The sequence below is a fragment of the Ictidomys tridecemlineatus genome, chromosome 2 (assembly GCF_052094955.1).
Source record: "Ictidomys tridecemlineatus isolate mIctTri1 chromosome 2, mIctTri1.hap1, whole genome shotgun sequence".
Classification (NCBI taxonomy): Eukaryota; Metazoa; Chordata; class Mammalia; order Rodentia; family Sciuridae; genus Ictidomys; species Ictidomys tridecemlineatus.
Window position 1 is genome coordinate 92,880,656 of NC_135478.1, and position 26,431 is coordinate 92,907,086.

Below are 26,431 nucleotides of genomic sequence, written 5' to 3' on the forward strand. Positions count from 1 at the left end.
GGGCCTCCTGCTCACCTGTCATCAGCTGGTTCTTTTCCACAGGAGACAGGCTGAAGACGTCCGGGTTCTCCCCAGCATCGGTTTTATAAAAGGTTTCGATGTCGATGGAAAACTTCTCCACGAAAGGGCAGGTGAACCTGGGGGCAAACGGCGGCCATTGGGGCTGTGCCTGGGGGCTGCAGGTTGCCGCTTGGCCTTTTGGCACAGCTGGAGAGGGACAGGAGTGTAGGCCTGGCCAAGATGGGTTTCCCAGTCCCCTCTGGACTGTCACCTTGTCCCCAGAACAGTCAAGCCACCGAGGAGGAGGGCTGAGTTCAGGCAGCGGGGAGACAGGGAAGGGAGCCTCTGGAAGCTGCGTCTGGAGTCCACATGCTCATGGTGGTGGCAATGTCACACAGGTAGGGCACTGTACATGGAGCTGGTGGAACTTGAGCCCTACTCCAGGACACGCCACCCCACCCCACAAGAGCCAGCTCTGGCGACAGGGGAACAACTGGTACTTCCCGGTGTAGGAAGGAAGGAGGCCCTGGAAGGCGGGTGGGGACCCTGCCTGCTCAGCACGTGGAGTGACTGGAGCAGCCCCCATCCCTCACCCCAGCAGTGCTCAGCTGCACACTGGTACAGAGTGAAGACCCGAGAGAAGCCCTGCTCAGCATGGAGTGCAGACTCCCCTCCGGAAGTCTGGGTGGAGGTGGCGTGGGGCATCTGGCTGCCCTCTGTTCCTTCACAGCAGGAAAAGCCCCCTGGTTTGCACTCCTCGGGCCTTCTCAGAAACCCTGGCTTGAATACCACCTTCTTTGTGGCCTCCATTTGAGGATCTGGGAAGCATGGGGTATATTCCTCCCTCTTCTGTGTGTAACTGCCCTGGGGCCCTTCAGGGCACTGGTCTTGGACACAGCCTAGTACCCTTGTGAGTGCAGGGGCTGAGCCCATATAGACTCCCACTGCTGGATCTGTAGGGTTTCTTCCCACCAGACAGACGGAGGCAGAGGAGGGTGGAGGCCGGCGCACCTGGTTCGTGTGTAGGGGTAGGCATTCCAGGACTCCTCCACCACCCGCAGGGCTGCCTTGGGCAGGATGGAGCGGAACCAGCCGGGGATGTGCATGCCCACGTGGTACACCTTGTGTGTGTACTGGCCCGAGCCGCCAGGGCCGTCTGTGTAGGGCCGGTTCTCCAGGATCTCCACGCCGCTGCCCTCACCGTAGGTCTCATTTCGGCTTTTCTTCTGTGGGGTCAAAAGCATGATGACGTGTGTGGTTAGAGCTTCTGCACAGGACAGGGGCCCAGTAGGCCAAGCCGGGATGTAGAATGGGAAGATAGGCTGTGGCCACAGGCTGGCTCCGCCCAGGCCTTTCAGGACCCTCCCAAATTAGACCCAAGCTCTTGTGGCCCAAGCTCCCTGTGGTCAGATCCCCTCTCTGAGGCCCAGCACTGCTGATTCCTGCCTGTCCCAGGACTGAAAGTGTCCCAGGGCAAGGACAGGGCAAGGATGCCTGTTTTCTGGCTTTCACTCAGTATTGGAGTCATGAGGCAAAAAAAAGAAATCGTAAGAGGCATCTGAATCAGGAAGATAGAAAGAAGCTGTCCTTGTTTGCTGAGGACATGAACTTTATACAGAAACCCCCCCAAATTTCTTCCAAATTTATTAGACCTAATAAATGAATTCAGTAAAGTGGCTGGATTCAAGACCAACACATAGAAACAAAGACTGCAAAAAAGAGATTGAGAAATCAGGGGCTGGGTTGTGGCTCAGGTGTAGAGCACTCACTTGCCTAGCACATGTGAGGCCCTGGGTTTGATCCTCAGCACCGCATAAAAATAAATAGATAAAATAAAGATATTGTGTACAACTAAAAAATAAATATTAAAAAAGAAATCAACCACATTTATAATAGCATCTGAAAGAATAAATATTTAGGAATAGGTTTAATCAAGTAGCTCCATAAAAATACTTGTGCACTAAAAACTACAAAACATTGCTGAAAGAAACCAAGGACCTAAATAACTGGAAAAACATCCTGTGTTCTTGGATCAGAAGATTTACTATTGTTAATGTAGCAATAATCCCCCAAGAAGCATACAGACCCAGTGCAGCACCTACTGAAATTCCAATGGCCTTTTTTTTTTTTTATAGAAAAGTAAAAACTAATACTAAAATTCATATGGTATCGCAAGGGACCCCAAATAGCCAAAATAATCTTGAAAACAAGACAAAACTAAGCTGGAAGACTCACACTTCCTATATAAACACTTACTACAGAAAAGAAAAAGCAGAAATGGCAATATCAATATCAGGTAACAAAGAATATCAGGCAAAATAATTCACTACAAAGTTATAGAAATCAAAACAGTATGGTACCTTCATAGGATCAATGGAATGGTATTCAGAGCCTAGAAATAAACCATATATCTAATGGCCAATTAATTTTTAAAATTATTTATTTGCTTCTGTATTGGAGGCACTGGGGATTGAACCTATGGGCATTCTACCACTGAGCTACAGCCCGAGTCCTTTTAGACTTTATTTTGTGATAGGGTCTTGGTAAGCTGCCCAGGCTTGTTTTGAACTTGTAATCCTCCTTGTCTCAGCCTCCCAAGTCACTGGGATTATAGGTGTGTGCCACCATGCATGGCTGTTCAATTAATTTTGACAAGAGTGTCAAGACCATCCAATGGAGAAAGACTAGTCTTTAACAAACAGTGCAGGGACAACTGGGTATCTATATGTGGGAGAATGAAGTTGGACCCTACCTCACACCACACACAAAAATACAATGAAAATGGACCAAAGAATTAAATGTAAGAACTAAAACTATGAAACGGTTAGAAGGAAATAGGTCATCTTCATGACTTTGGACTTGGCAATGGTTTTTTAAATATATCAAAAGCATAATCAACAAAAGAGTAGACAAATTGGTTTACCAAAATTTACAACTAGCTGGGTGCAGTGGTGCATGCCTGTAATCCCAGTGGCTCAGGAGGCTGAGGCAGGAGAATCTCAAGTTCAAAGCCAGTCTCAGCAACTTAGCAAGGCCCTAAGCAACTAAGTGAGATCCTATCTTTAATAAAATACAAAACAGGGCTGAGGATGTGGCTCAGTGGTTGAGTGCCTTTGAGTTCAGTCCCTGGTACATTAAAAAAAAATTAAAACTAATGTTTATCAGAGGACAGCATCAAGAGAGTGAAGACGATCCACTGAACATGAGAAAATATTTGTATATCATATCTGATAAGGGCCTTGTATCCAGAATATATAAAGAACTCAACAACAAAACAGAAAGCCCAAATTCAAAAGTGGCCAAAGGACTTGAACAGGCCTTTTGCCAGAGAAGACAGAAATGACTAAGAAGTCCATGACCTGGCACAGAGAGCAACACCAGGCCCAGAGGAAAGTCTAGCCTGCTCTTCAAATCGTGGGCCACTACTCATTAGTGGGTCTGAGAGTCATTTCAGTGGTTGGCTACCACTGTTAAAAAGAGAAGCAGCAGCAGAACAGAAAACCTAGGTGAGAAGAGGCTGACACCATTAGTCATCAGGAAAATGCAAATCAAACTTCGAGAGACAGTGGACCATTAAGATGGTTAAGATTAAAAACAAAAACCCAGCAGACGATCAGTGCTGGAGAGGGTATATAGAGAAGCCGGGACCCTTGTACACTGCTGCTGGGGATGGGAGGGCACATAAAATGGGGGGAATGCAAAAATGGTGGAAAACAGTTTGGAGGTTTCGCAAAAAGAGACACAGGGGGACTGGGGCTCAGTGGTAGAGCACTTGCGTGGCATGTGTGAAACGCTGGATTCGATTCTCAGCACCACAAATAAATAAATGAACAGAATAAAGGTCCATCAACAACTGAAAAAAATCTAAAAATAAAAAAAATAAAGAGAGACATAGGATTACCACATGACCAACAAGTACACTTCCGGTTGCATGCACAAAAGACTTGAAAACAGGGGCTGAACAGACACTGAGTGCCCCTGAGCGGCAGTTCTGCCTTCTGTGATTTTGGTGACCTGAGGTCAACCACAGTCTGAAAACATTTCATGGAAAATTCCAGAAATAGGGCTGGGGATGTGGCTCAAGCCGTAGCGCGCTCGCCTGGCATGCATGCGGCCCAGGTTCGATCCTCAGCACCACATACAAACAAAGATGTTGTGTCTGCCGAAATCTAAAAAAATAAATATTAAAAAATTTTCTCTCTCTGTTTAAAAAAAAAAAAAAAGAAAATTCCAGAAATAGACAATTTGTAAATGTTAAATAACTTTTATTATAGTATGCTATTATAATTATTCTATTTTATTATTAGTTGTTATTCTCTTACTGTGCCTAGTTAAACTTTCCCCTGAAACTTATTTTACTGTGAAAAAAAAAATAAAAAATATATATTTTTTTCTTTTTGAATTTTGAGACAGGGTCTTGCTAAGTTGCCCAGGATGGCCTTGAACTTGTAATTCTCTTGCTTTAGACTCTCTGGTAGCTAGGATCATGAGCATGCCCCACCATGCCCAGCTCTCTAATTTGTAAATTAAACTTTATCATAGATCTGTATGGAGAAAAATGAAGCATAGGAGTTTGGTACTGTCCATGGCTTCGGGCAACCACAGAAGTCTTAGAATGTATCCCTGCAGATAAAAGGGGGAGACTGTGCTTGTACACCAGGCCTTCAGACGACCTCAGTTCTTCCAAACTGTCTGTCAACTAAAGAATGGATAAATGAAATATGTTCCACCTGCATCAAAGGATATCATTCAGATATATGAGTTTCAAGGTGGGCCAACTTGGAAACATCGTGCTGAATGACAGGAGCCAGTCACAGAACACCACAGATATTATTCCACTCCTGTGAAATGTCTAAAACAGACAAATCCACAGAGACAGAAAGTGGGGTAGTGGGGACTTGGGGCTGGGAGGCGGGGAGAAATGAAGGGTGACTGCTAATGGGTCCAGGTTTCTTTTGAGGTGATCAAAATATTCTGATGGACTTTTCTTGGGGGTGCTGGGGAGCCAACCCAGGGCCTTACAGGTGCTAAGCGTGGGTTCTTACTACTGAGCTGCACTCCCAGCTCTCAACATATTCTGGAATCACTGTCACGCACTCTGCGAACACACTAGAAGGGAAGATTACATGGTGGGTGAATGACAGTTTGGGAGCTGTTTTCTGGGAGCAGGGCTGAATGTCAAGGAGGTATGGGGGGTTGCTGGGGCTGAGAATGTCCTGCTGTGTACCCAGATGTTCACTGGATGGGAACCCACCTTGGCAGGTGCTCACGGATCATACCCTTTCTGCATATGTAAATCCTTGAATAAAAAGTGAAGGGAATTGGGGCTGTGGCTCAGTGGTGGAGCGTGTGTGAGGCCCTGGGTTCGATCCTCAGCACCACATAAAAATAAATAAATAAAATAAAGGTATCATGTCATAACTTAAAAAAAAAAAAAAAAAGCGAAGAGAATTAAGAACAAAACCAAAGGAAAAAACAGCTACAGGTTGCTCAGAGTATCCCACCTACAGAGTGCCAGGCCAGAGGGACCCTGCCACAGAGCCATGTTCCAAGGGGAACGCCAACTTGCCAGGGGAAGCTGACTGGTCCCCTGGCAGGGCCTCTGGGGAAAGACAGCCGCCTCCACTTGCAGTCGCCAGGTGCCAGCTTCATCCCAGCCTGGGGTGGGGCGGGGATCCTCCAGCCTTCAAAGTCCACATGCTGCTCAGGTGTTTCCCTGAAGGACAGAGCGAGGAGCTAGGACGTCTGATTCTCTGCCTGGCCTCGTTTTCTAGTCTTGGATCAGCCACTAACATGGCAGCTGGGTTGTAAGGTTGCAGGGCAGAGGAGAAGGGCTGGTCCAGAGGATGTGGCTGGGGAAGAAGACCCTCCCGTGGCCACAGCACTAGGTCCCCTGTCACCCTGCAGGACATCAGACACAGGCACTTGTGGAGCCTGCTGGGGCCAAGACATGGAGACAGCGGCCATGCATGGCAGGCCAGCATACCGGGAGCCAGTGCAGCCAAGGAAGAGGCTTCCTGGGAGAGGTGGTCCCCAGGGGCAACCACTGCTCCTCCCTGAGCAGGAGCCTTGTGGAGCCTTCTGGACCTGCCTCAGACACAGCTAACCCTTGAGGCCCACGTCCCCTCCGCATTCAGAGCTGCCGCCCCATCCCACAGTGAGGAGATGGAGCCCACCCAGGGGACAGCCCTGCTCCCATGTGGGAGCAGCTGGGCAGCATGGAGACAGAGGACGAGGCACAGCACCCTGCCGTGCTGGGAGCTGCTTTGTACCCAAGCTCAGAGTATCCCACCTACAGAGTGCCAGGCCATCAGGGACCCTGTGGGCCAGGCTATCAGGAGGGGTGCTGGGGGGTAATTCGTTTACCCTCAGGGACCCCATGTGCTTGGTCGCCTCCCTTCAGTGCCCCACCCCAGCACCTCCTTCCAGATGGACCAGCAAGTATCCTCTGATCTGTCTCTTCTCCTGCTGCCCTGGCTAGGGGTGACTCAGTCTACCAGCGGGGCCAGTAGCATCTCCTGACCATTAGCCCTGACATCTAACTTACTCTACGGCTGGGGGATGGATGGGTCAGCTCACAGTACAGCTGGAAGGGACAGGGCTCACTGGAGGGAGGGGGCACCTAGGAGTGTCCCCTGCTACCAAACAGCCTGATCTCCTAAGCTTGGCACATGACTTGGGAGACTGAGGTCTGTGATCCTGTGCTGGGCTACCGATAGCTCAGGGTGTCAGTGTGTGTGCATAGCACACATGTGGGATGTGTGCGCCTCTAGGAGCCAAAGGCCCATGGATTCAGGGCTTTTCTGGGCAGAAAAGAAGGAGAATGTGCTCGCAGCTTGTCTCTAGAGGAAGAGATTCCGAAGGCAAAGACACTGACATTAACACATCCTGAGATAACCTGTGTGTGATGCCCTGGGGAAACTGAGGGCCAGGTGCGGAAATGAGGTGTGAGGCCACACAGCCAGGTGCCAGACAGGAGGGATTCTCCCAGGCCCCAGGCAACATAGAGGTCCGCAAACTCCCCAAAGACTGATTTTCTCATGGCTGCTGCTCACAGCTCATTAAAAACACGTTCTCCTAAACATAAGAGCTAAAACTATAAAACTATTAGAAGAAAACACAGGCATGAATCTTGATGACCTTGGATTAAGGAATGGTCTTGGAACAATAATGCCAAAAGCCTAAGCAATTACAAAGAAAAAAAAAACAGATAAACTAGACTTCAACACAATTAATAACCTCTGTGCTCCAAAGGACATTAAAAAGAAGGTGAAAAGAGAAGCTTACATAATGGGAGAAATTTTTTTGAGGAGCTCATATCCAAAATATATAAAGAATTCTTAAAATTCAACAATGAGACAAACAACCCAAGTCAAAAATGGTCAAAGGGCATGAATAGTCGTTTTTCCAAAGAAGATACAAATGGCCAAAATAGTACCTGAAGAGATGCTCAGCACCACTAGTATTAGGTAAATGCAAACCCAACCACAATGAGGCGGCACTTCACTCCCCCTGTGCTGCCTCACCCCGGGGTGGGACCCTGGGAATAGATAGCAGCAGGGCCTGAGGTGGAGGGACGGACCCCACACGCGGATGGGGGAATGTAAGGTGGCACAGTTGCTGTGGAACAGAGTGGCAGGTCCTCAGAAAGTCAAACTCAAGAGTTGCTGCATAACCCAGGCATATGCCCTGCAAAAGGGAAAACCTGTATCCACACAAAAACTTGTAGATGAACATTTAAGTGCAGTAGCCAAAAGGCAGAAACCACCTGCATGTCCACCAACAGATGGTGGATCAACAAATATGGGGGCTCCTGTGGGGGAGTGGCTAGTGGCAAAGAGGAACCAACTACTGGTACTTGCCATAATGTGGATGAGCCCTGAAACCAGACGGGGAAGGCCACAGGTTGCAGGGTCCCTCTGAGATGAGATGTCCAGAACACAAACCCAGAACCTGGAAGCAGGCAGGCCGCTGCCAGGGGCTGGAAGCGGTGGGGGGACGGACAGTGGCTCCTTTCTGGGTGATGAAAATGTGCTCGAATCGTTTGTGGTGATGGCGCATCTCTGTGGACATGCTGACCTCTGACCTGTACACTTTAAAAAGGTGAGTCACGTGGGTAAACCGCATCCTGACTCCTGTGCTCACTAAGATTTAAGAAAGGTCAAATGTGAGGAGTGGGATTGGGCTTGGTGACCCTGTCTGACAGAGATGACATCTGAGTCACCTCTAAGTGTCTCTGCCACAAATGACTTTCCTTGTGCCCAAAAGGTCAGTTTTCTGCTCATGCAGAAAACCTCATGCTTGAGGTGTGGGTGACTTTAAGTCATGGGCATGTGACGGTGTGGTCAGGGCTGTCTTCAGTCAGTTTCCTGAACAGCAGGCGTGTTCCACGCACACACACTTGGCACCAAGCTAAGCATACGCACCTGTGTGCACAGGTGCGCACAGAGGTATTCCCAGGGTGCTGCCTCCCGCCTGGGGCAGGACCCTCTGCAGAGCACAAAGAGGTGCTCCTTCTTCATGGCTCAGAGCTCCCAAGTCTAGGCTTCAGAAGAAAGAAGACCTGGTGAGGCACAGATGAAGTCAGGTGCCATCCCTCTGCCTCTCAAAGGACTCCTGGACCGAGGGCCAGACGCCTGGTGAACATGGCCCCTGCGACCTGGATGCTCTCAACTGTGCCCATGCCTCAGATGACCTTCTCCTTCAGCTGCCCCACCATCCCTTGAGCAAGGGGCAGTATTACTATGACCCCAATTTGCAAATGAGGAGGAGACTGTGAGAGGTGGTCACCTGTCCACAGTTCTGAGTGGCAGAGCTGGCCTTGACCCTCTTGATTCCAGGGACTGCTCAGCTGCCCCAGGGAAAGCCCCTCAGCACAAGGCAGGTGTTTGGCAAATACTTGCCGAAGGTCTAAATGGACTCTGAGCTCACCTCTGTGGCCACTCCCCTAGGCTGGACAGGTCCCTTCCCTCTGGTCTCGGTTCCTAAAACCAAAAGTGTGTGGGGTACCTATCTGCCCACATCTTGGTTTAGGCAGCTGGAATGTCCTCCTCACCCCCACATTTACATGCACCTAGAACCTCAGAATGAGACTTATTTGGAGCTAGGGTCTCTGCAGGTGTCATTAGAGTGATGCTGTCACAGGCCAGGAAACACCTGCAGCTGCAGAAGCTAGAAGACAAGGCAGCGCCCTCCCCCACAGCCTGGCAGGGAGGGGCCCTGTGGGGACCTCGATGCCCAGCTGCTGGGATCCTAAGCCACAAGGGAATAAACTTCTGCTGTTTCAAGCCACCCCGCTTATGCTTCTTTGTATGCCAGGGCCGTCAGGACACTTGCAAGAGTCTCTAATGGCAATGCCCCACCTGCCAGGGTGCAGAAGGGCGGGGGGAAGCAGACAAGGAGCAGGGTGGGGGGAGGGGTCTCTTCCACTTAGTCTACAGGGTATTTGGGATTCTGTGCAAATGTCCCCACTCAGGCCGACTTGGACCCGCTCCTAGAAGAGCCGGCAAGCCTACCAGAGACTCCTGGGAGGCCCGTTCCCTGCCTCCTTCAGCTCTGGGGACTCTTTCTTCAGCATAGTGACATCAGTTGCCTCTCTGCCTGTCTTCCCGTGTCTCTCTCCATCCTCTCCTCCTCCTCTCTGTTTTGTGGTGCTGGAGATTGAGCCCAGGGCTTGGTGCATGCTGGAAAAGCACTCCACCACTGAGCTACATCCCCATTCCCTTTAAACTTTTTACTTTGAGACAAAGTCTTGCCAAATTGCCCTGGCTGGCCTTGAACTTGTGATCCTCCTGCCTTAGCCTCCTAAATAGTTGAGATTACAGGCACCTGCCACCACACCCAGCCTGTCCTTTCCTCTTCTTATAGGGACAATAGCCATTCAATTTAGGGTCCACTCTAAGTCCAGGATGACCTCATCTCAAGATTCTTAATAGATTACGTATGTAAAGACTCTAGTTCAAATCACAGTCATGAGCCGAAGTTCAGCTGCACATGGATTTTGGGGGACACTAGTCAATGAGCTGGTAGCACCCACAATGGCTCCTGTAGCTGGACTTCAGCTGCCATTGGATAAACAGGAGCACATCCCCCCCTGCCCAGCAGGTGAGTTCCTCATCTCTCAGAGGGGGCTTCCACGCCTCCTGCCCAGCCACAAAGCCTTCAGTTACCAGACTCTTCCCCAGCATGTGGTGACTGTGGGCTGATCACACCACCTGGCCTGGCTGATCCAAGGTGACCTTGAGTTATGTGTATGAGTACTTGAGTCCTGGGATGCTGTGGGTAGGGCTATGTAAAGGGGTAGATGGCATCTCTGATCCAATCCCCTGAAGGTGTGATTTCAGAGAGGGTAAGAGGGGGGTCCACAGGAGACCTTGCAATGTGCAAAGGAAGCTAGCCAGGTCTCCAGAGACTGGCTCCATGGGGCCAGCTGTGGACACTGGGACAAGTTCTTTGACATCTCTGAACTCCTGCCCCTAGGGGGCACTGCCACCAACCCTGCAGGTCATCAGGAGGATTAAATGCTTCAGGCTCAGGGCTGCCACCATCACCAGTGACATTATGGATGGCTAGGTTACTTGTGGGGTTGGGACAGTGGGGTACCCTCAGGCAAGGGCCACAGTTGGTCCTGGCTGGCCCTGGAGTCTGCATGACCCAGCACTTTGACGCCTCCGCATAGTAGATGTGTGGTGAAGAGTGAGTCAGTGAGCTCTAGCCACTGTCATCAGGAACTCTGGAGCTGGTGTGCCCAGGGCAGCCAGCCCTGCCCAGGGGTCCCTGTGGGCCTGGCGCTCTGCGGCTATTGTGCCACGTGGGAGCACGCTCTTCCCAGTCATGCTGTGCTCTGCCCACTCAGGAAGCTACCCGGTCCCTGCCTCCTGTCCTTGAGCTGTGCTGCCAGGCTCCCAAAAGGGAAGGATGCAAGACCAAGGGCCCCTGCAGGGCAGCCCTCAGAGCTGTCCAGGGTCCTGGTCCAGCCCCTCCGCTCCTCTCTTGGTGGCAAGCCCTGGCTGAGCCTTGGTGGATGCTCCCAGCCAGTAACCCTACACTGTGTGTGCTGGGCGTTGCCCAGGCATGGGCGGGCGAGATGTGTGGCCACGGGAGCTCCGTCCATCTTTTCCAAGACCTTCTCGTGGTAGCAGGGCCAGAGGAAGGCCTCTTCCCAGATGCTTCCCAGCTGTGGGCAGCACAGTGGGGGTGGACAGAGCTTGCTACTCTCTCAAGAAAATGCAGCCGCCTCTTAAGGTCCAGCACAGAACATGCCGGTCCTTGGCATGCTGGCCTGAGCCCATGCACTGACCTGTCCCCCACTCTCTGCCAGCTCTCCCCTACTCCTGCCCGTGTTTTGGGCGGCTGCATCCATATCATCTCCTGGGACACGCTAGTGTCACTCCATTCACCTCTGCAATCAGCCCTCACACAGGCAGGGCACAGAGAAGCCTGTGGACCCAGCTACTGTTTAACACGGTCCGACTGACACAGCAAACTGTGCACATGTCAAGGTGCGGATTCTGACATCTTCAGACCTCTGAGCCATTCCCCACAGGGACTCAAGACCCCAGGACTTCAGGTCCAAAGTCAGGGCAGGAAGGGGCCAGTGCAGGAGCAGAAGGAGTGGGCCAAATGGAAGACAGGACGTGGGGCTGGGAAGAGCGAGTGTCATAGGCCCTGGAGTGGCCCGAGAGACCACAGAACAGAGGAGCAACCCTTGGCCCTGTGGGATGTGCAGGGCCTCAGGAGATGGGCTCTGTCTGTGAGTGGGAGTCTCAGGGACAGGAAGGACACAGTCAAGTGCCTGTGTTCTAGTCCCCATATCTGGACAGTCCCCACTGGCCTCTGTTGCCCTCCCTGTCCACCTGAGAGCCTGAGGGCACAGCTCACGCCACTTCCCACCAGGACCCTCTCATGGGATGAGGTGTTGGGAGGTGCTGGTGCCTGGAGAGGCTGCCTCTCTCCCTGTTCTGGGTGTGGGGGTGCCTTGTCCTCTCTCGCTGGCCCCCTGCTCCTGTCTGCCAAGGCACCCCCACTTCTGAGGCTGGTAGTAGCTTCCCCTGCAGACCCACAGGAGTCCTAGAGCTCTCCAGGCCAGAGAGGCCACCCAGGAGCTGGAGGAGCTGGGTTCCAGTCCTGGCTCTGGGAGCTCAATTTTCCTACCTGTAGAACAGGAAGTTGGCTTCCAGAGCCCTTCCTGGCTAGTGCTCTGTGAGAGGTCAACTATGTAAAAGACAAAGAAAGCAAAGCTTGGAGAGACTCAGTCGCCCGCTCACCAGGACTAGACTCAACTCAGGGTCAGCTGGGCCCTAAAAGCCCACCATTTCTCCAAAAGACTGAGATTCTTAGCTGCGTTGTTGCCTGGAAACAGACCACACCTCGACCTCAAGCTGGCCCTGTACACATCTGCTCTGGGGTCCCTGGCTATAGTGTCTTCACGATGCTGAGGCTCAACCTTCCTGCCTCTGCCAGTGTGGGCCATGAGGAGGGGCTGAGAGACCCCAAGTCAGCTGAGCAGAGGCCTGGGTCCTCCACAGGGGTCTCAGAGGAGAGGCTGCGCTGGCCTTGAGAGCAGCCAGAGAGGTGGCTGTGGTGAGAACTAGAGTGTTCCTGTGTGTGTCCACGTGGGGACACGGGCTCACCTGTGTTGGTGAGCACCCCAGCCACGCTGCCCGCTTTCGCCTGTGGGCACTCCAACACTGGGCACAAAACACCTTTCTGGGTGACACCTGACTGTTTTTGCCTATGTGGGGAGGAAAGAAGATGTGTGCTTCCTGACCAGAAGGCCCAAGACCAGAAGCTCAGAGTGGCTGAGGAGCCCAGCTAGTACCAGGAGGCCTCCACCTGGCCTGAGGGCCGACACTCCTGGGCGCTCCTGGTCTGCAAGTGGGGAGCTGTCTCCACCCACCATGTGCCTGGTTAACAGTCCAGCATTCATCAAAAGACGCTGCACACAATTCACAGTGGCCAAACTTGGAGCCAGCCTAGGTGTCCGTCAACAGGTGAACAGATAGAGAGAATGTTGCAGATGTACACAACGGAGCTTAATCAGCCGTAAAGAAGAACAAAACTATGTCCTGGCAGGAAGATGGATGGAACCATTATGTTAAGTGAAATACATCAAACTCCGAATGTCAGGGGTCTGATGTTTTCTCTGCACTTCCTGCACGGCTGTCTGCACTTCCACTATGTGGAAGCTGGAGAGAAAAAAAGGAATAGGAAGGTGTGGGGAGGGGGATGTCATGAAAATCAGAGGGAGATGGCTGGAGGAGAGGGAGCAAGGGTGGGAGGTGGGGAGTGCTGGGGAGGGCCGAATCATACTGCTATAGCGTGTGCATAAAGAAATGTGTAACAATGATCCCATCAATACGTGTGATAATAACGTACTAATAAAAAATATGAGAGAGGCAGAAGAAAAAAGATGGCACTGCACAGGTTGGGAGGGCCTTGGCTGCGTGGAGGAAGTCTCCCATCACACAGGGGCTGCGAGTTGCTTAACAGCCACATTCACGGAAGACATAAAGACAGATGCTGTGCAAATGGCAGGTATTTGGGGTGGCCCAGAGTCATGGGTGGTTCTGTGCTGGAGAGAAGTAGATTTGGGGTGATCCAGAGGCTGGAGGCACATCCTCCTGGACCCCCATCATTCACCCTGGAAGGCCAGGTGCAGTGGAGGGGTTGCCTGCTGTGGTCGGGGCTCATTGCTAGGGCAGGAATTGAGAAGCTGCAGGACAAATGGCAACTGTAGCAGATGGGCCTGGTCCTAGAATGAGCTGAGCTATTTCCAGAGTGCTAAGAGCTGGGCCTGATTTAAACTTCCTCCTCTCCCCACTCTAGAAATAATTAAGGGGTAAGTGGCTCGAGAGGGAATTGAGCGGTCCTTCTGTAGCAGCTTAGAGCAAACAGCCCCCCAGAGAGCTGGGCCACCTCCTGCTCTCCTCCCCGCTAGCCTGGCCAATCCCTGTAGCTCCAATCAACTCCTCCCTGGCAGGAGCTGGGTCTCCAGGCTCTGCTGGGGGCTCATAATACCCCCGACCCAGGCAAACCCAGGGATGGGAGGTCCAGGCCCTGCCAGCAGCAGTGCCCCTCTGTCCGACAGCTCGTGTGATGAGGTGACCAGGAGACTGTTCAGCAAGAAGCTGGCCCAAGGCAGAGACCAGAGGCCCCAGTGTGCCCAGAGGAGCCAGAGACAGGCCAAGCAGGTTCCTAATCAGTGGGAGGCCCTAAGGCCCTCAGCTTGAAGGAAAATGGACAGGTTGGGCAGAAGCCACAATGGACCATGCAGGAGGCTGGCTGGAGAGCTGGACTGGAAGACCCTGCAGAGCGAAGACCCCAGCCAGGACCCCAGTGGGTGGGGTCACGGAGGAGGTCTGGTGTCAGGGCCAGAGCAGCCAGGATCCTGGACTCCAGATCCTGGGTTCCAGGCTGGGCAGGCACTGAGGAGGGAGCAGCCATGTCTCCTGGGAATGGGTGAGACATGGCTGTTCACGTGAGACTGTGAACCAGGCACGTGTCCCACAGTGCTGTTGAAATGGCAGCAACCATAGTAATGTGGGGGTTCGAGAGCTGGGAGACAGGCTGCGTGCTTCTGGGTAAGTCACTGAACCTCTCTGACCTCAAAGTACCTGTCTTTTAAATGGGGTGCTATGGACTGAATGTTGTGTCCCCTGAAAATTCCCACAGTGAAGTTCTAACCCCTAGTACGATGGTCTCCGGAGAAGGGGCCTTTCAGAGGCTGTTAGGGCTCATGAGGTCATGAGCTCAGAGCCCGGGATGGGCTCAGCACACTCACAGACTCATGAGAAGAAGAAAAGATACCAGAGTGTTCTTTCCCACTCCCTCTCCCCACCCCTCTTCCTCTGCCATGCAGGGACACAGGGGGAGGGTTCATGTGTGCAAACTAGGAGGAGAACTCTCCCCAGAAATGGACCTGCCAGACCTGGAGCCAGGCCAACCAGTGCCTGATGCTCAAGCCCCAGGCCGGGTACTTGGTGGACTGCAGTCTGAGCTAAGACCTGGGCTCAGAGTTAGTCCTGAGGGAACAGTGCTGGCCAAAGACTCTGGTGTGTAATCAAATGTATGAAATATGATATGTCAAGAGCTTTCTAATGTTTTGAACAACTAATAATAAAAAAATTTAAAAAAAACAAAAACAAAAACAAAGGCTCTGGTGCCACATAGTGTGCCTGGGTGCCCAGCATCATGCTCGGAAGCCAGAAATCTAGCCCAGGCCCCCGGTTGTCTGCACTGACCCCGGACCCACCTGTATCATGTAGAGCTGGGCGATGCGGTACTCCTCCACGGTCATCGGCAGAGGGATCCGATATTCCTTTATAATCATCTTGGAGTCCCAGCCTTCCCGACGATGGGGAACTGCGAGTTAGGACTTCTAGATGAGGCTCCTTAATTCACCATGACAGAATGCACCAAGGGCTCCTGAGAGGAAAGAGAGAGGGGACAGGACAGTCACTTTCTGTAAAGGCTGGTGAATGCCACAGCACAGAGGAAAGCCTGATCTAGACCCAGGCCAGAATTCCAGGGTCCACCCCAGCCTGGGCCAGCAGGATGACCCGAGTGAATTCCTCGCCTCCTCAGCCTCCCGGTTCCTTGTCTGCTCAGCAATCTTCAGAGCTGGGAGGACGGAGGCTGTGTGTCCACTCTGATCAACCAATAGTCCCGGGAGGGAAGGACAACTTCCGAGAGCCAGGCAGAGGGCACAGCTCCCTCGGGGTCCTGACAAACCGCAGCACGGGTCCCCAGTCCCTGTGGGTGGCCCTTGTGATGTGGCAAATGGACACGGCCCATTGTGGGAAAGAAGCCGAATAAATAAAAGGATGAAAAACAGACGTGAGGAATTGAAAGTCAGCAGGCCAGCCCTTCTGTGTGGGGGCAGCCGGTCCTGCTCCTGTCACCAGGGGCAACGGAGTCACTGCGTCCCGGCAGAAGACGGGATCTGAAGTTTGGTTTCAGTTTGATGCAAGCAATCACATTAGGAAGCCATCCTCTGTGAGCCAGGCCCGGACCCGCAGCCTTCACTGAAAACGTCATTTTGTGACCGCCCGAGGTCCCACAAAGCCATTGATGGGAGTTGAGTGAAGGCTTCTGAGATGGGGTTTGGCAGAACTAGGAGGGCATTTCAGAAAGGCCACTCCAGGGTGGCAGCTGGGGCAGGGCACCAGCTAAGTGGAGAGAGCCCGCCACTTGGGCAGCCTCCCCAGGGCACCATCTGCATGGAGCACGTGGCACCAGCGGGGCATTAAAGCATTAAGGAACCTCAGCAAGATGGAGAAGTATGTTTACCAGAATATTGGAAGATGGGCACAGAGGACTGAAGGAAGCATTTAATATGGCCTTCAGGGAGAGAGACGGGGCAGGGGGACACCAAACCAATGGGCCAGAGATGGCCCGTTAGCCCCAACAACCCTATACTGCTTACGTCATAGCAGATGGGAACATGCCCAAAGCCCACTGGGCCCCCAGATCTAGTTCCTTCATCTGACAGCTTTAAATAGTCAGAATATACGCTCTCTTAGCCGATTGGAACCTGTCTACTTTATACACCCAGGAGTTTGTCGGCCATAGAGAGGACAAACCCTGGAGCCAGGTAGGACCCTGGCGGGGTCTTCCGAGAGTCCTGTGACTACAGACTCCCCCACTGGACACACCTTGATCCACCTGGACACACTGGCACCCCCTGACGCCCCTCCTTGGGAGCTCCACTCCTGCCTTGGGGCGGAGGGACTTCCTGTCTCCAGCCGACTGCCCACGTATCTATTCCCTGGACACTCTCTAGGAACACATCTCTGTTCCTCGGGCAGCCTCGGGTCTCACCTCACCACCCAGGGCAAGAGCTGTGCTCAAGTGAAAGAGGCCACTGCTGCTTTTCTTCAGGGTCTCGGTGACAGGGACAAGGGGCCGATTTGGGGCCCAAGTAGAGAAAGCTGAGGCTGAGGGCTGCCCCCCGGGACTTCCTCCTCACTCAGCTCTGGGACTGCCTGCTTGGGACTGCATGCTCTGCTCAAGTGTGGCTGGACACTGAGGCCACAGGACAGAGAAGGGACGTCCCTACAACCTCCAGGCGGCACTTCATCCCAAGGGAAGGTGTGAAACAGAAGCCCTGCTCAGCCGAAGCAGCAAGAAATCTGACACCTGGATGAACTTCCAACTAGCCAAGAGGATGGCTCCGACCCCTGATTAGGGACAGTCCCTTGCACGCACCAAGGAGAGAGCGCCCAATGCTTGGGAGAAGGAGCTGGATGAAATGAGGCAGGACAGGAGAGGGATGCGGAGGTTCCATGGGGCTGCTCCAGGGCTTTTCCGTGTGAGGCTCTTCACCGAAGCCTAAGGTTGGCTGACCTGGGTGAGCAGAGAAGAGCCACGTGGTACCTACACATACGCAGTGTGCGGGCCTCAGGCGTGATCCCCATGTCCTAGGGTGGATGCCATCGTCCTGAGTGACTCTGACTCAGTCCCATTCTATCCCTGAGTAAGAGGTCAGACACATTCTCTAGGTGTCCTTCAGAAACCCCAAGTTTCCGCCTCTGCACTCCTGGGGTCTCCCTGGTGAATGACCTGCCCATGTATACGCACACCCAAATCAGATCACCCTGGGCCCTGGCTCTGGGCCCCCCAACGCTGCTGCAGTGCTGGGTCGGGTGGTGCAGGACCCCGCACTGGGCCCTGCACCCTCCTTAAAGACCTCCATTCCCTCAAGCGAAAGCAGGGATGACATCTCAGCGTAGGTCAGCAGCTGGCACTGGCTCGGGTCTCAGGCTTCAGAGGCTCCTTGGGCATGGTCTAGACCAGGCCCATAAGGACACTTTCCAAAGATGAGCTGCCAGGTGAGCTGTGGCCCCACAGAAGGCGGCCACATCTCCATGTGCAGGCCCAGCCTGGCGGCAGAGACCCCACGGCAGCCCGTCACCCTGTGGAGCTGGGCTGGCGGCAAAGCTTAGGGCAGCCCAGGGAGTGGCCAGACAACCGTTCTGAGGACCATCAGGCGACGAGAACGCGGAGGCTGCAATTCTGTCTGAGGCTGGGCTACAGAAAAGGGACTGTGCCTCTGCCCACAAGGCATTAAGGAGCCTCGGAGGTCATCGGGTCGGTCGTGTGGCACTTAGCTGGGACCGGGTCACACCATCTGCTCCTTCCTCTTTCCTAGAGCACTCGGTTCCAACAGCCATGCAACTGTGACAGAGGTCACAGTGTGGGTCCCCTCGGGGATCCAGCTATAAAGCCGGACAGTGCCTCTACTAGCCATGTGGCCTCCCAGGACAGGTCACTGGGCCTGTGTCGCTCCTCAAGCAAAGTGGGGCTGGGACCAGCTAGCTTCCATGATTACCACGAGTGTCATCAGAGTAAGGGAGGGCAGGAGGGCTCCCAGGCGCTGGGAGACTTGGGAAGGCCTTTGTGAAGGTGGAGCTGGGCCAGGAGGTTATTTCAGAAAGACCAGAGTGGGCCTGTGTGGGTTCATGTAGGGGCACAGGCTCATAGATGTTGATAAGCAACCCAACCACACTGCCCAGCCTTCCCCTAGGCACGCCAACATTGGGCATGAAACACCTTTCTGAGTGATACCTGATGGGGAGGAAAGCAGTTGTAAGGAGGACATGCTGCAGCTGAAGAAAGCATGAGCAAAGGCCCTGCGGCCAGCATGAGCTGCTTCATCAGAGCATCCTCCTATCAGTACTTAGCACAGCCATGTCAAATCCCAGGGAGACAGAGGCAGCCAGGCCCACCCTTAAGCCCCTGAAAGTCAGTGTCAAGACCATCACAGACTTCTGGGGTGCTTCCCCTCTAAGAGAAAGACACACACTAGACAAGACATGACACTGAGTGTTAGGATGTGTGTTTCAACACAGAAGCCAAGGCCTTCCTGCACAGAAAGCCCTGGAAGGCCATGCTCACCCCATGCCCAGCTGGGCTGCTCCTTGGGAAGGCTGCAAGCTCGGTGCCCTCTTAGGATGCCTCTGGAAGAGGAGCGGATCCTGGGGAATGAGCTTGGAGCTTTCTGGGTGCTGGCCACCTGGGAGTCCTTACTGGCCTTTCCTTACACAGAGCGTGGGCCTGCTTCCCCCCAGCTGCGCCACACTAGTGCACCTGGCATCCTGCTAGAGATGGCCTGAGAGAGGGTCTCAGTTCCACTGTCCTCCCTGCAAACATGGAGGGACTTCTCAAGGCAGAGCAGTCACTTGGCTAAGAGAGCAGGGAAACTGCTACATTCCTAGCCTCAGACTGTGAGGGCCGCAGGCCAGGTCCAGCAACATCTGAGCTGGGAGGAGGGAACAACCTGAGGGCTGTCACACCTTGGACCCCAACAGATACCCCTCTCAAAGTCACAGCCACAGCTCTCACATTCGAATGACAAGATCTAGGCAGGGGTGCATCCTGGGAGGGGTAAGGAATTATCCTTTTTGTTTGTTTGTTTTCTGGCTTTTTACTTTTTGGGGCGGGGGGGGGGTCCTGGGGATTGAGGTCAGGGGCACTCAACCACTGAGCCCCAGCCCCAGCCCTGTTTTGTATTTTATTTAGAGACAGGGTCTCACTGAGTGGCTAGTGCCTCGTTTTTGCTGGGGCTGGCTTTGAACTTGCAATCCTCCTGTCTCTGCCTCCCTAGCTGCTGGGATGACATGTGTGTGCTGTCGCACCGATTGCTTTTTACTTTATTTTGAAGTATTACACACATACAAAAATGTTCACATACTGTCAGTCATAATTAGGAATTTTCTTTTTCTTTTTCTTTTTTTTAAATGAAACATTCAGCATTCTCCTCTCCTTTTTTTTTTTTTAGAGAGAGAGAGAGAGAGAGAATTTTTAATATTTATTTTTTAGTTTTCGGCGGACACAACATCTTTGTTGGTATGTGGTGCTGAGGATTGAACCCGGGCCGCACGCATGCCAGGTGAGCGTGCTATGGCTTGAGCCACATCCCCAGCCTCATAATTAGGAATTTTCAATGATTAAACTCACTTCTATGACCAGCACCCACATCAAGGGATAGAAAATTGAGGCTGGGGTGCTTCTCGGAGCAGAGCACTTGGCCAGCACGTGCCTGGCCCTGAGTTCCATCCCTAGCAATGCAAAACCACACAATAAACCAAACAGCCCCAGCAGCCCCCATGTCCCTCTGGCCACATCCCCCAGCCATGGACAGTCCTGCCATTCATCTGGTTATGTGCCTTATATTAGGTTGAAGCCTATGAATTGCCAACATTCACCTGCCTCTGACCTATAGGACCAGAAACTTCACATGGAATCACACTGAGTGGCTTCTTTTGTGATTGACATGATATTCCTTCCAAGTTATTGGTCCTGGGGACTGAACTCAGGAGTGCTCTACCACTGAGCCACATCCCCATTCCTTTTTATTTATTTTTTTTTTAAAGAGAGAGTGAGGGGGAGGGGAAGAGAGAGAGAGAGAGAGAGAGAGAGAGAGAGAGAGAGAGAGAGAATTTTAATATTTATTTATTTTTAGTTCTCGGCGGACACAACATCTTTGTTTGTATGTGGTGCTGAGGATCGAACCCGGGCTGCACGCATGCCAGGCGAGCGCGATACCACTTCAGCCACATTCCCAGCCCCTCCTTTTTATTTTTTGAGATAAGGTCTTACTGAGTTGCTGAGACTGGCCTTGAACTTTTGATCCTCCTGACTCAAACTTCCAAGTCGCTGGGATTACAGGCGGGCACTACTGTGCCTGGCCAACTATTATACCTTGATGGGCATTTGGGTGATTTCTGGTTTGGACTGGTGTGAACAATGCTGCTGCGGATTACTGAGTTCATGGAGAGGTGTGACATCTCACTATGGAATGGAAGAGGTGCTCCGATGGAAAAATTGCGGTGTTTCTACATCATAACCCAGGGGTCCAGCTAAGGGAGACGCCAGGAGAGAAGAGGGCCTTGGGAGGGCGGGGAGACCATACTGGTGCAGCCATGACACAGGTGGTCAAGGACCAGAAAGAACTTTGCCGTGAACACAAAGACCTCGTGAGCCTTGAACCCTCCAGGGCCAAGGGTAGATAGTAGCTCTAGCAAGAGAGTCTACCAGATGATGAGCCCAAAATGCCGCTGCAAACTCTTCCAGAACATTCCCCACACTTTCTACACCCCAGAAGCCGAAAGGGAGCTAAAGAATAATCATCTGAAAGAAACCCACAAGGTCCTATGTGTTGAGGGAGGGAAAACAAAGAGTGCACACTACCAGAGAGATCGACCAGACAAATACCAAAAGACTTTGGGCAAAAGAGTTCTCTAGACACTCAAGGGGACTGCAGATACAATTATTTAAAATTGGAGGGAGCAGGGAGATGGAAGAAAAGAGATATGGATATTTATTGTATATGCTGCCGAAGCAAGCATGTGAGACACAGGACCTTAAAAGAAATTACTTGACAATAGAAAGAGATGAAAGGTGAATGCGAGATAGCCGAGCTCAAGGGAGAAATGGGAAAAAATAAAATTAAAAGCATCATCGATGTTTTCAGAAAGCTATATTAAACCATGAATCAACAGAAAAAGCATAACATGAACAATTAGAGATGTGGTGGATGGTTTGAAGAAGTCACACAAAATTCAATGGAGAAGAAGAATAAGGCAAAATAACAGATTCAGAAGCAAAAGGAAATCCAACCCAAACCCTAACTGGTGCGCTTCTGAAATAAATCAGAATAAAGCAGGGGAAGAGCAAGACACGATCTGAAAAAAAATACTGACCTTCAAGGATAAAAGACCATATAAGTGGGAGGTAAAGGGAGACCAGTGGGGAGAATTGGACCCCTCCACAGCAACACAATTTCAGAAACCAGTGGAATGATACATATGGAATTCTAAGAGAAAGACATTATGAAATGGGATTGTTTTTGTTTTGAGACAGCATCTCTATTATGTTGCCCAGGCTGGCCTGACTCAGCTTCCAGAAGAGTAGCTAGGATTACAGGCAAATACCCTAAACCTGGCTAGAAGTTTGGACTGGTGTGAACAGTGCTGCTGTGGATTACATCTGGCTGGAACCAGATTTTTTTTTTTTTTTTTGTAATAGGAATTTAAAGCAGGTGTCCTTTACCACTGAGCTACACTGATTTACATCCTAGCCCTTTTTATTTTTTGTTTTGAGATAGGGTCTCACTAAATTGCTTAGGGCCTCATTAAGTTGTTAAGGCTGACTTGAATTTTGCAGTTCTCCTGTCTCAACTTCCCAAGTCACTGGGATTATAGGTGTGTGCCACAGCACGGGGCTGGAACCAAAATTTTTATACCTGACTATATTTCCTGTTAAGTATAAAGTTAACCAACATTCTGAAACAAATTTAGTGGCTTAGACATATATAAAGTCGTCTTGAAAAAAAAATACCAGATGCTGAAATCCAACTAATCAAATGTTAAGTCATAATAAGAGAAATCCTGATGGATACTGAATAATATTTTTGCAATCTTGGCAATTTTGATTATTGAAAACAGTATAAAAACCTCAATAACCAGACATGGTGGTGCTTACCTATAATCCCAGCAGCTCCGGAGGCTGAGGCAGGAGGATCATGAGTACAATGCCAGCCTCAGCATTTAGCAAAGCCCTAAGCAATTTAGTGAGAAGCCTGCCTCAAAATTTAAAAATAAGAAGAAGGGCTGGGACATAGCTGAGTGGTTAAGGGCCCCCAAATTAAATCCCCAGTACCAAAACAAAACAAAACAAAACAAAACAAAAACTCAACAATGTTCCTAGCAAAAATTAAAAGTGGGATAATGGCGGTGGAAATATAATTTCTTCAATTTTCATAGCACAGAAATTGGTTCATTATGTGTCTAAATTCAAGTAAAATCAAATTTTACATATTTGAGGTAATGGGTATGCTAAAAAAATAAATTTTATTATTATTTTGTTGTTGTTGTTTTTGGGAATTGAACCCAGGGGCTTGCACATGCTCAGCACATGCTCTACAACTGAGCTGCAGCCCCAGCCCTGATATTAATTTTCAAAATGTATTTTTAAACTTAAAAATAAATAATATTATCCCTACTCTGTATAGGTCTGTTCGTGTACAGCCTTAATGAACTATTCAAATGCTCATGAACGAGCTGCCTCAGACTAGTAGAATCAGGGTGAATTCTATTTGGACATTTCTGCACAACTTGATTTTTATAAAGAGGAGCAGCAGCAGAGTTTGAACTGTGTGTTTCAATGGCCAAAGGTGGCCACTAGTGACATGAGTACAGATGCCAGCAAGCCTTCTACCCCCTCCTCAATGTGACCCACTATGGCTTAATTTCTTCGATCTTTCATTTTATTTTTTACAAAAATGGGGGGAGGATTGTCTCTGTGCTGTTGGGTTGTTTTGTGGATTAAATAAGATATTGTGTTAAAAAGTGCTTGCTAGTGCCAGCTGGCGTGCAACTCAGCAGGTCACAATGCCCAGCAGGATCTGGATGGTGGGTTACTGAGACACAGGGCTTGTGGCCATCCTGGCTGGGTGCCAGCCCCAGGTGCAGACACTAAACCCACTGCCATAGGGGAAAAGGCCTGACACCTCAGCACGGAGGCCAGGAAGAGGGACAAGCCCCCTGAAGATGATGGCCACACACACTCCTGCTGGACAGGACAGGGCCTCCTGGCTTTCCTCCTGTGAGCCCGAGGCCAGGGAGCAGGGCTGCACCTCTTGCACGTGGAGAAGCCATCCTAACCCCCAGCCAGTGCATGAACCTCACCCAGACACCCAGAGCACACCCCCTCGGGCTGCGTGGGTGGGAGCAGATGCTCCAGCTTGTCTCTGGGAGCTGTGATGGGTAGCAGAATGATCCTGTCTGCTTTGCGCAGGACAGCGTTGGGCCCAGCACAGGGAGAGGAAAAACGGAAAAACAGAGGTCTCCAGAGGCCCTTCTACAAGGGAAGTCAGGCCGGGTCTGGATGAACCCCACATGCACAGTCCCTATGGCTCCTCTCCCAGGAGGACACGGAATCTCTTTGGGGTCTCAAACATGGCAGGTGGGCCTAGCCTTTAGAGAAGCCTTGGGCTCCAGACACCTGAGTTCAGGGCCCAAGAAAGGCCGCCCAGCCCTATATTCATTGGTGTATCTGATAAAACAACAGGACAAGACATGTTAGAGTGGGAGCCACTTGGTGGCCTCCCTTCCTAGGAGGCCATGGGAGCAGGAGAGACCAGCCCTGGACAGGGTGCTAGGTATGTGCTGTGCCGAGGCAGGGGCTCTGGGCACAGGCAGAGGGCCAGAGAGGAGGTGTGACTGGACCCAGGAACCATAGGCACAGCCTCCCACAGAAACACCTTGCTGGGACCCCAGGGCTAGGAGCTCCAGGGTCTTCCCACTGCAGGGAGAGGGATGAAGCCAGCAGGGGCCACTGGCCTGCAGGAGGATCTGCGGTGGGGCTGGCTCAGGGCCTGGAGCTAGCAGGGAGGTCGGTGGCTCCTTGAGACTCCCTGACTGGGAGGCGGGAGAAGTTTACAAGACTTAATCTGTTTTTCCGTGATTAGCTGGGCTTTGACGTCATAGATGGAATTTAGGAGTGAGCAGTGCGGACACAGAGGGCGGAATCTGTCCAGACGCAGGCCAGCTGCATTCGCTATTAAATCTGGAAGCTGCTCTAAGCCAGACCAGCGGAGCCTCGACTTTGGCAGTAGAAGGGAGGGTGGCTGTTGTGGGACGGGGGAGCGCTGGTCAGGGTGGGGAGAGGGCCCTGGGACCTGGGTGCTCACATGCTCTGCAACTTCAGCCTCCTGCACTAGGAAAGTCCCTGCTGAGCAGCCAAGAGGCTAACTAGCAAAGGCCACAGTCACCTGCCACCCTGTCCATCTGCATCTAGCAATAATTGGGGGTGGGGGGACATGGGCAAAAGAGTCATTGTGGGTGTACAAGGAAGATAGCCCCAAGGCCTGGGGTGGAACTGCTCTGGACATGTGGTCAGCACCCACCAGCCTCTAGGCAGCAAAGGGCCTGTCCCCCACCATGTCCCCACCCCAGAACAGCTCTACTTCATCTGCCAGACACGGGGCTCCCCAACCTTCACTTTATAAATAGACAAAGGTTCAAGGAGTAGGAGGGCGGGACCCTGACTTCAGGCCTCCTCCCCCTAAGCTTCCCTGCTCTGGGAGGGACGAGGATGAAGGAGGCCTTGAGCAGGACACAGCCTTACCCTGCTGAGAGTGGAGGAGGGCTCAGAAAGCCCTAGAGCCCCGGGCACTGCTGCAGCCACCCGAGATCCCGCGGAAGCCACCAATCTCACCATTGCACGTCTGGATCACCAAGCTAGGGCGACTGCCAAGCCACTGCGGGACTGCCACCTGGGGACACCACAGGGGTGCAGGGCTCTGCAGGGCATTGCATCAGTGACAACTCAACCCAAAGGGCAGCTCCTGGAAGCAGCGAGTGCAGAGGACAAAAGAACCTGGGAGAAGGCGGTGTCCTGCTCGAGGACGGCCACTGGTCAGGGAGCCCCACTTTTATGGCTCCTGCTCTCTGGCCCTGGCTGCCAGCTCTGCAGCCTCTGCTGGGTGGGCAAGGGCAGAGAGGAAACAGTGCTGATCCCAGGGCCTGGGGGCTGGGGGAGCTGGCCACTGAGTCACACCATACCACGTGGTCTCTGGGTGTGGTGCCCTCTGTGGAACAGTGAGGACAGCTGAAAGCTGGGCCCTCCACACCAAGTGACTCGAGAGGCTCAGATGTGAACACAGACCTGGGCTCACTGGGTTCCACCCTCACTCCCATCTGTCCCTCCCCATGGGCCACTGCTGTAGCAAAAGCACGGAGACCATCCTTCTGGGAGCCCACCAGCCTGAGAAATGACACCCGCTGAGGGGAGAGAGCCCCCAGCTCCTGGGGCTCATGGCAGGGAGGAGCCCTGGAGATGCTTGGAAGCAGGGAGCACTTCCAGGGCAGGGAGGCTTCAGGGCCCATTTCAGGGAGTTGGCTGTGCCGAAGGCCCTGCCCCCAAACCACCCTGGGCGCCACCAACCCCTCAGGAAACCCAAGCTCCATGGAAGTGCCCAGGACACCAGAGCAGTGAAGAGACACAGCTGGGAGTTTCTCCAGGGGCCTCTTGCTCCAAAATGGGCTGTGACATGCAGTGACGCTCACACCTGCTGAACATCAGCAGCAGCCACCGTCCTTCCCCCAGCCCCTGCCACCTGCTACCCCGACCTGGCTCCTATACTTCCCGCTCCCCGGCCTGTCTTCCTCACTTCCTCAAGCTCTGGCCATCAAATCCTCCAACTGCTGCATCAAATCCACCTGCTGCCCTTCGGCAGGCAGGCAGGCAGGCATGCAGACATCTGCCGCTGGAGGCCAGATCTCAGGAACTGGGGAGCCTCCTCCTGCTGCGCTCCCCTCTCTCTAGAGACTGCCCCATCAGCACTCACATGCCAGCAGCTCCTGCAGGGAGACCAAGCAAGAGCCCCGACCCCAACCTGGGCTTCCTGGTACCTTCCCATTTCTTT

General features: G+C 52.3%; 1 protein-coding gene across 18 annotated transcripts in view; it reads right to left on the minus strand.

Annotated features, from left to right (window-relative positions):
• Window positions 1-26,431, minus strand: part of Pitpnm2 (phosphatidylinositol transfer protein membrane associated 2) — a 127,746-nt gene that overhangs the window by 22,403 nt on the left and 78,912 nt on the right. For all 18 annotated transcript variants that reach the window (XM_040289550.2, XM_078039290.1, XM_078039289.1 and 15 more), the window contains 3 exons: window positions 15,254-15,426; window positions 1,012-1,226; window positions 16-137 (listed from right to left, as the gene is read on the minus strand). In XM_040289550.2, the coding sequence (XP_040145484.2) occupies window positions 16-137; window positions 1,012-1,226; window positions 15,254-15,331 (415 nt within the window). In that variant the 5' untranslated portion in view covers window positions 15,332-15,426. The remainder of the gene's footprint in view (window positions 1-15; window positions 138-1,011; window positions 1,227-15,253; window positions 15,427-26,431) is intronic.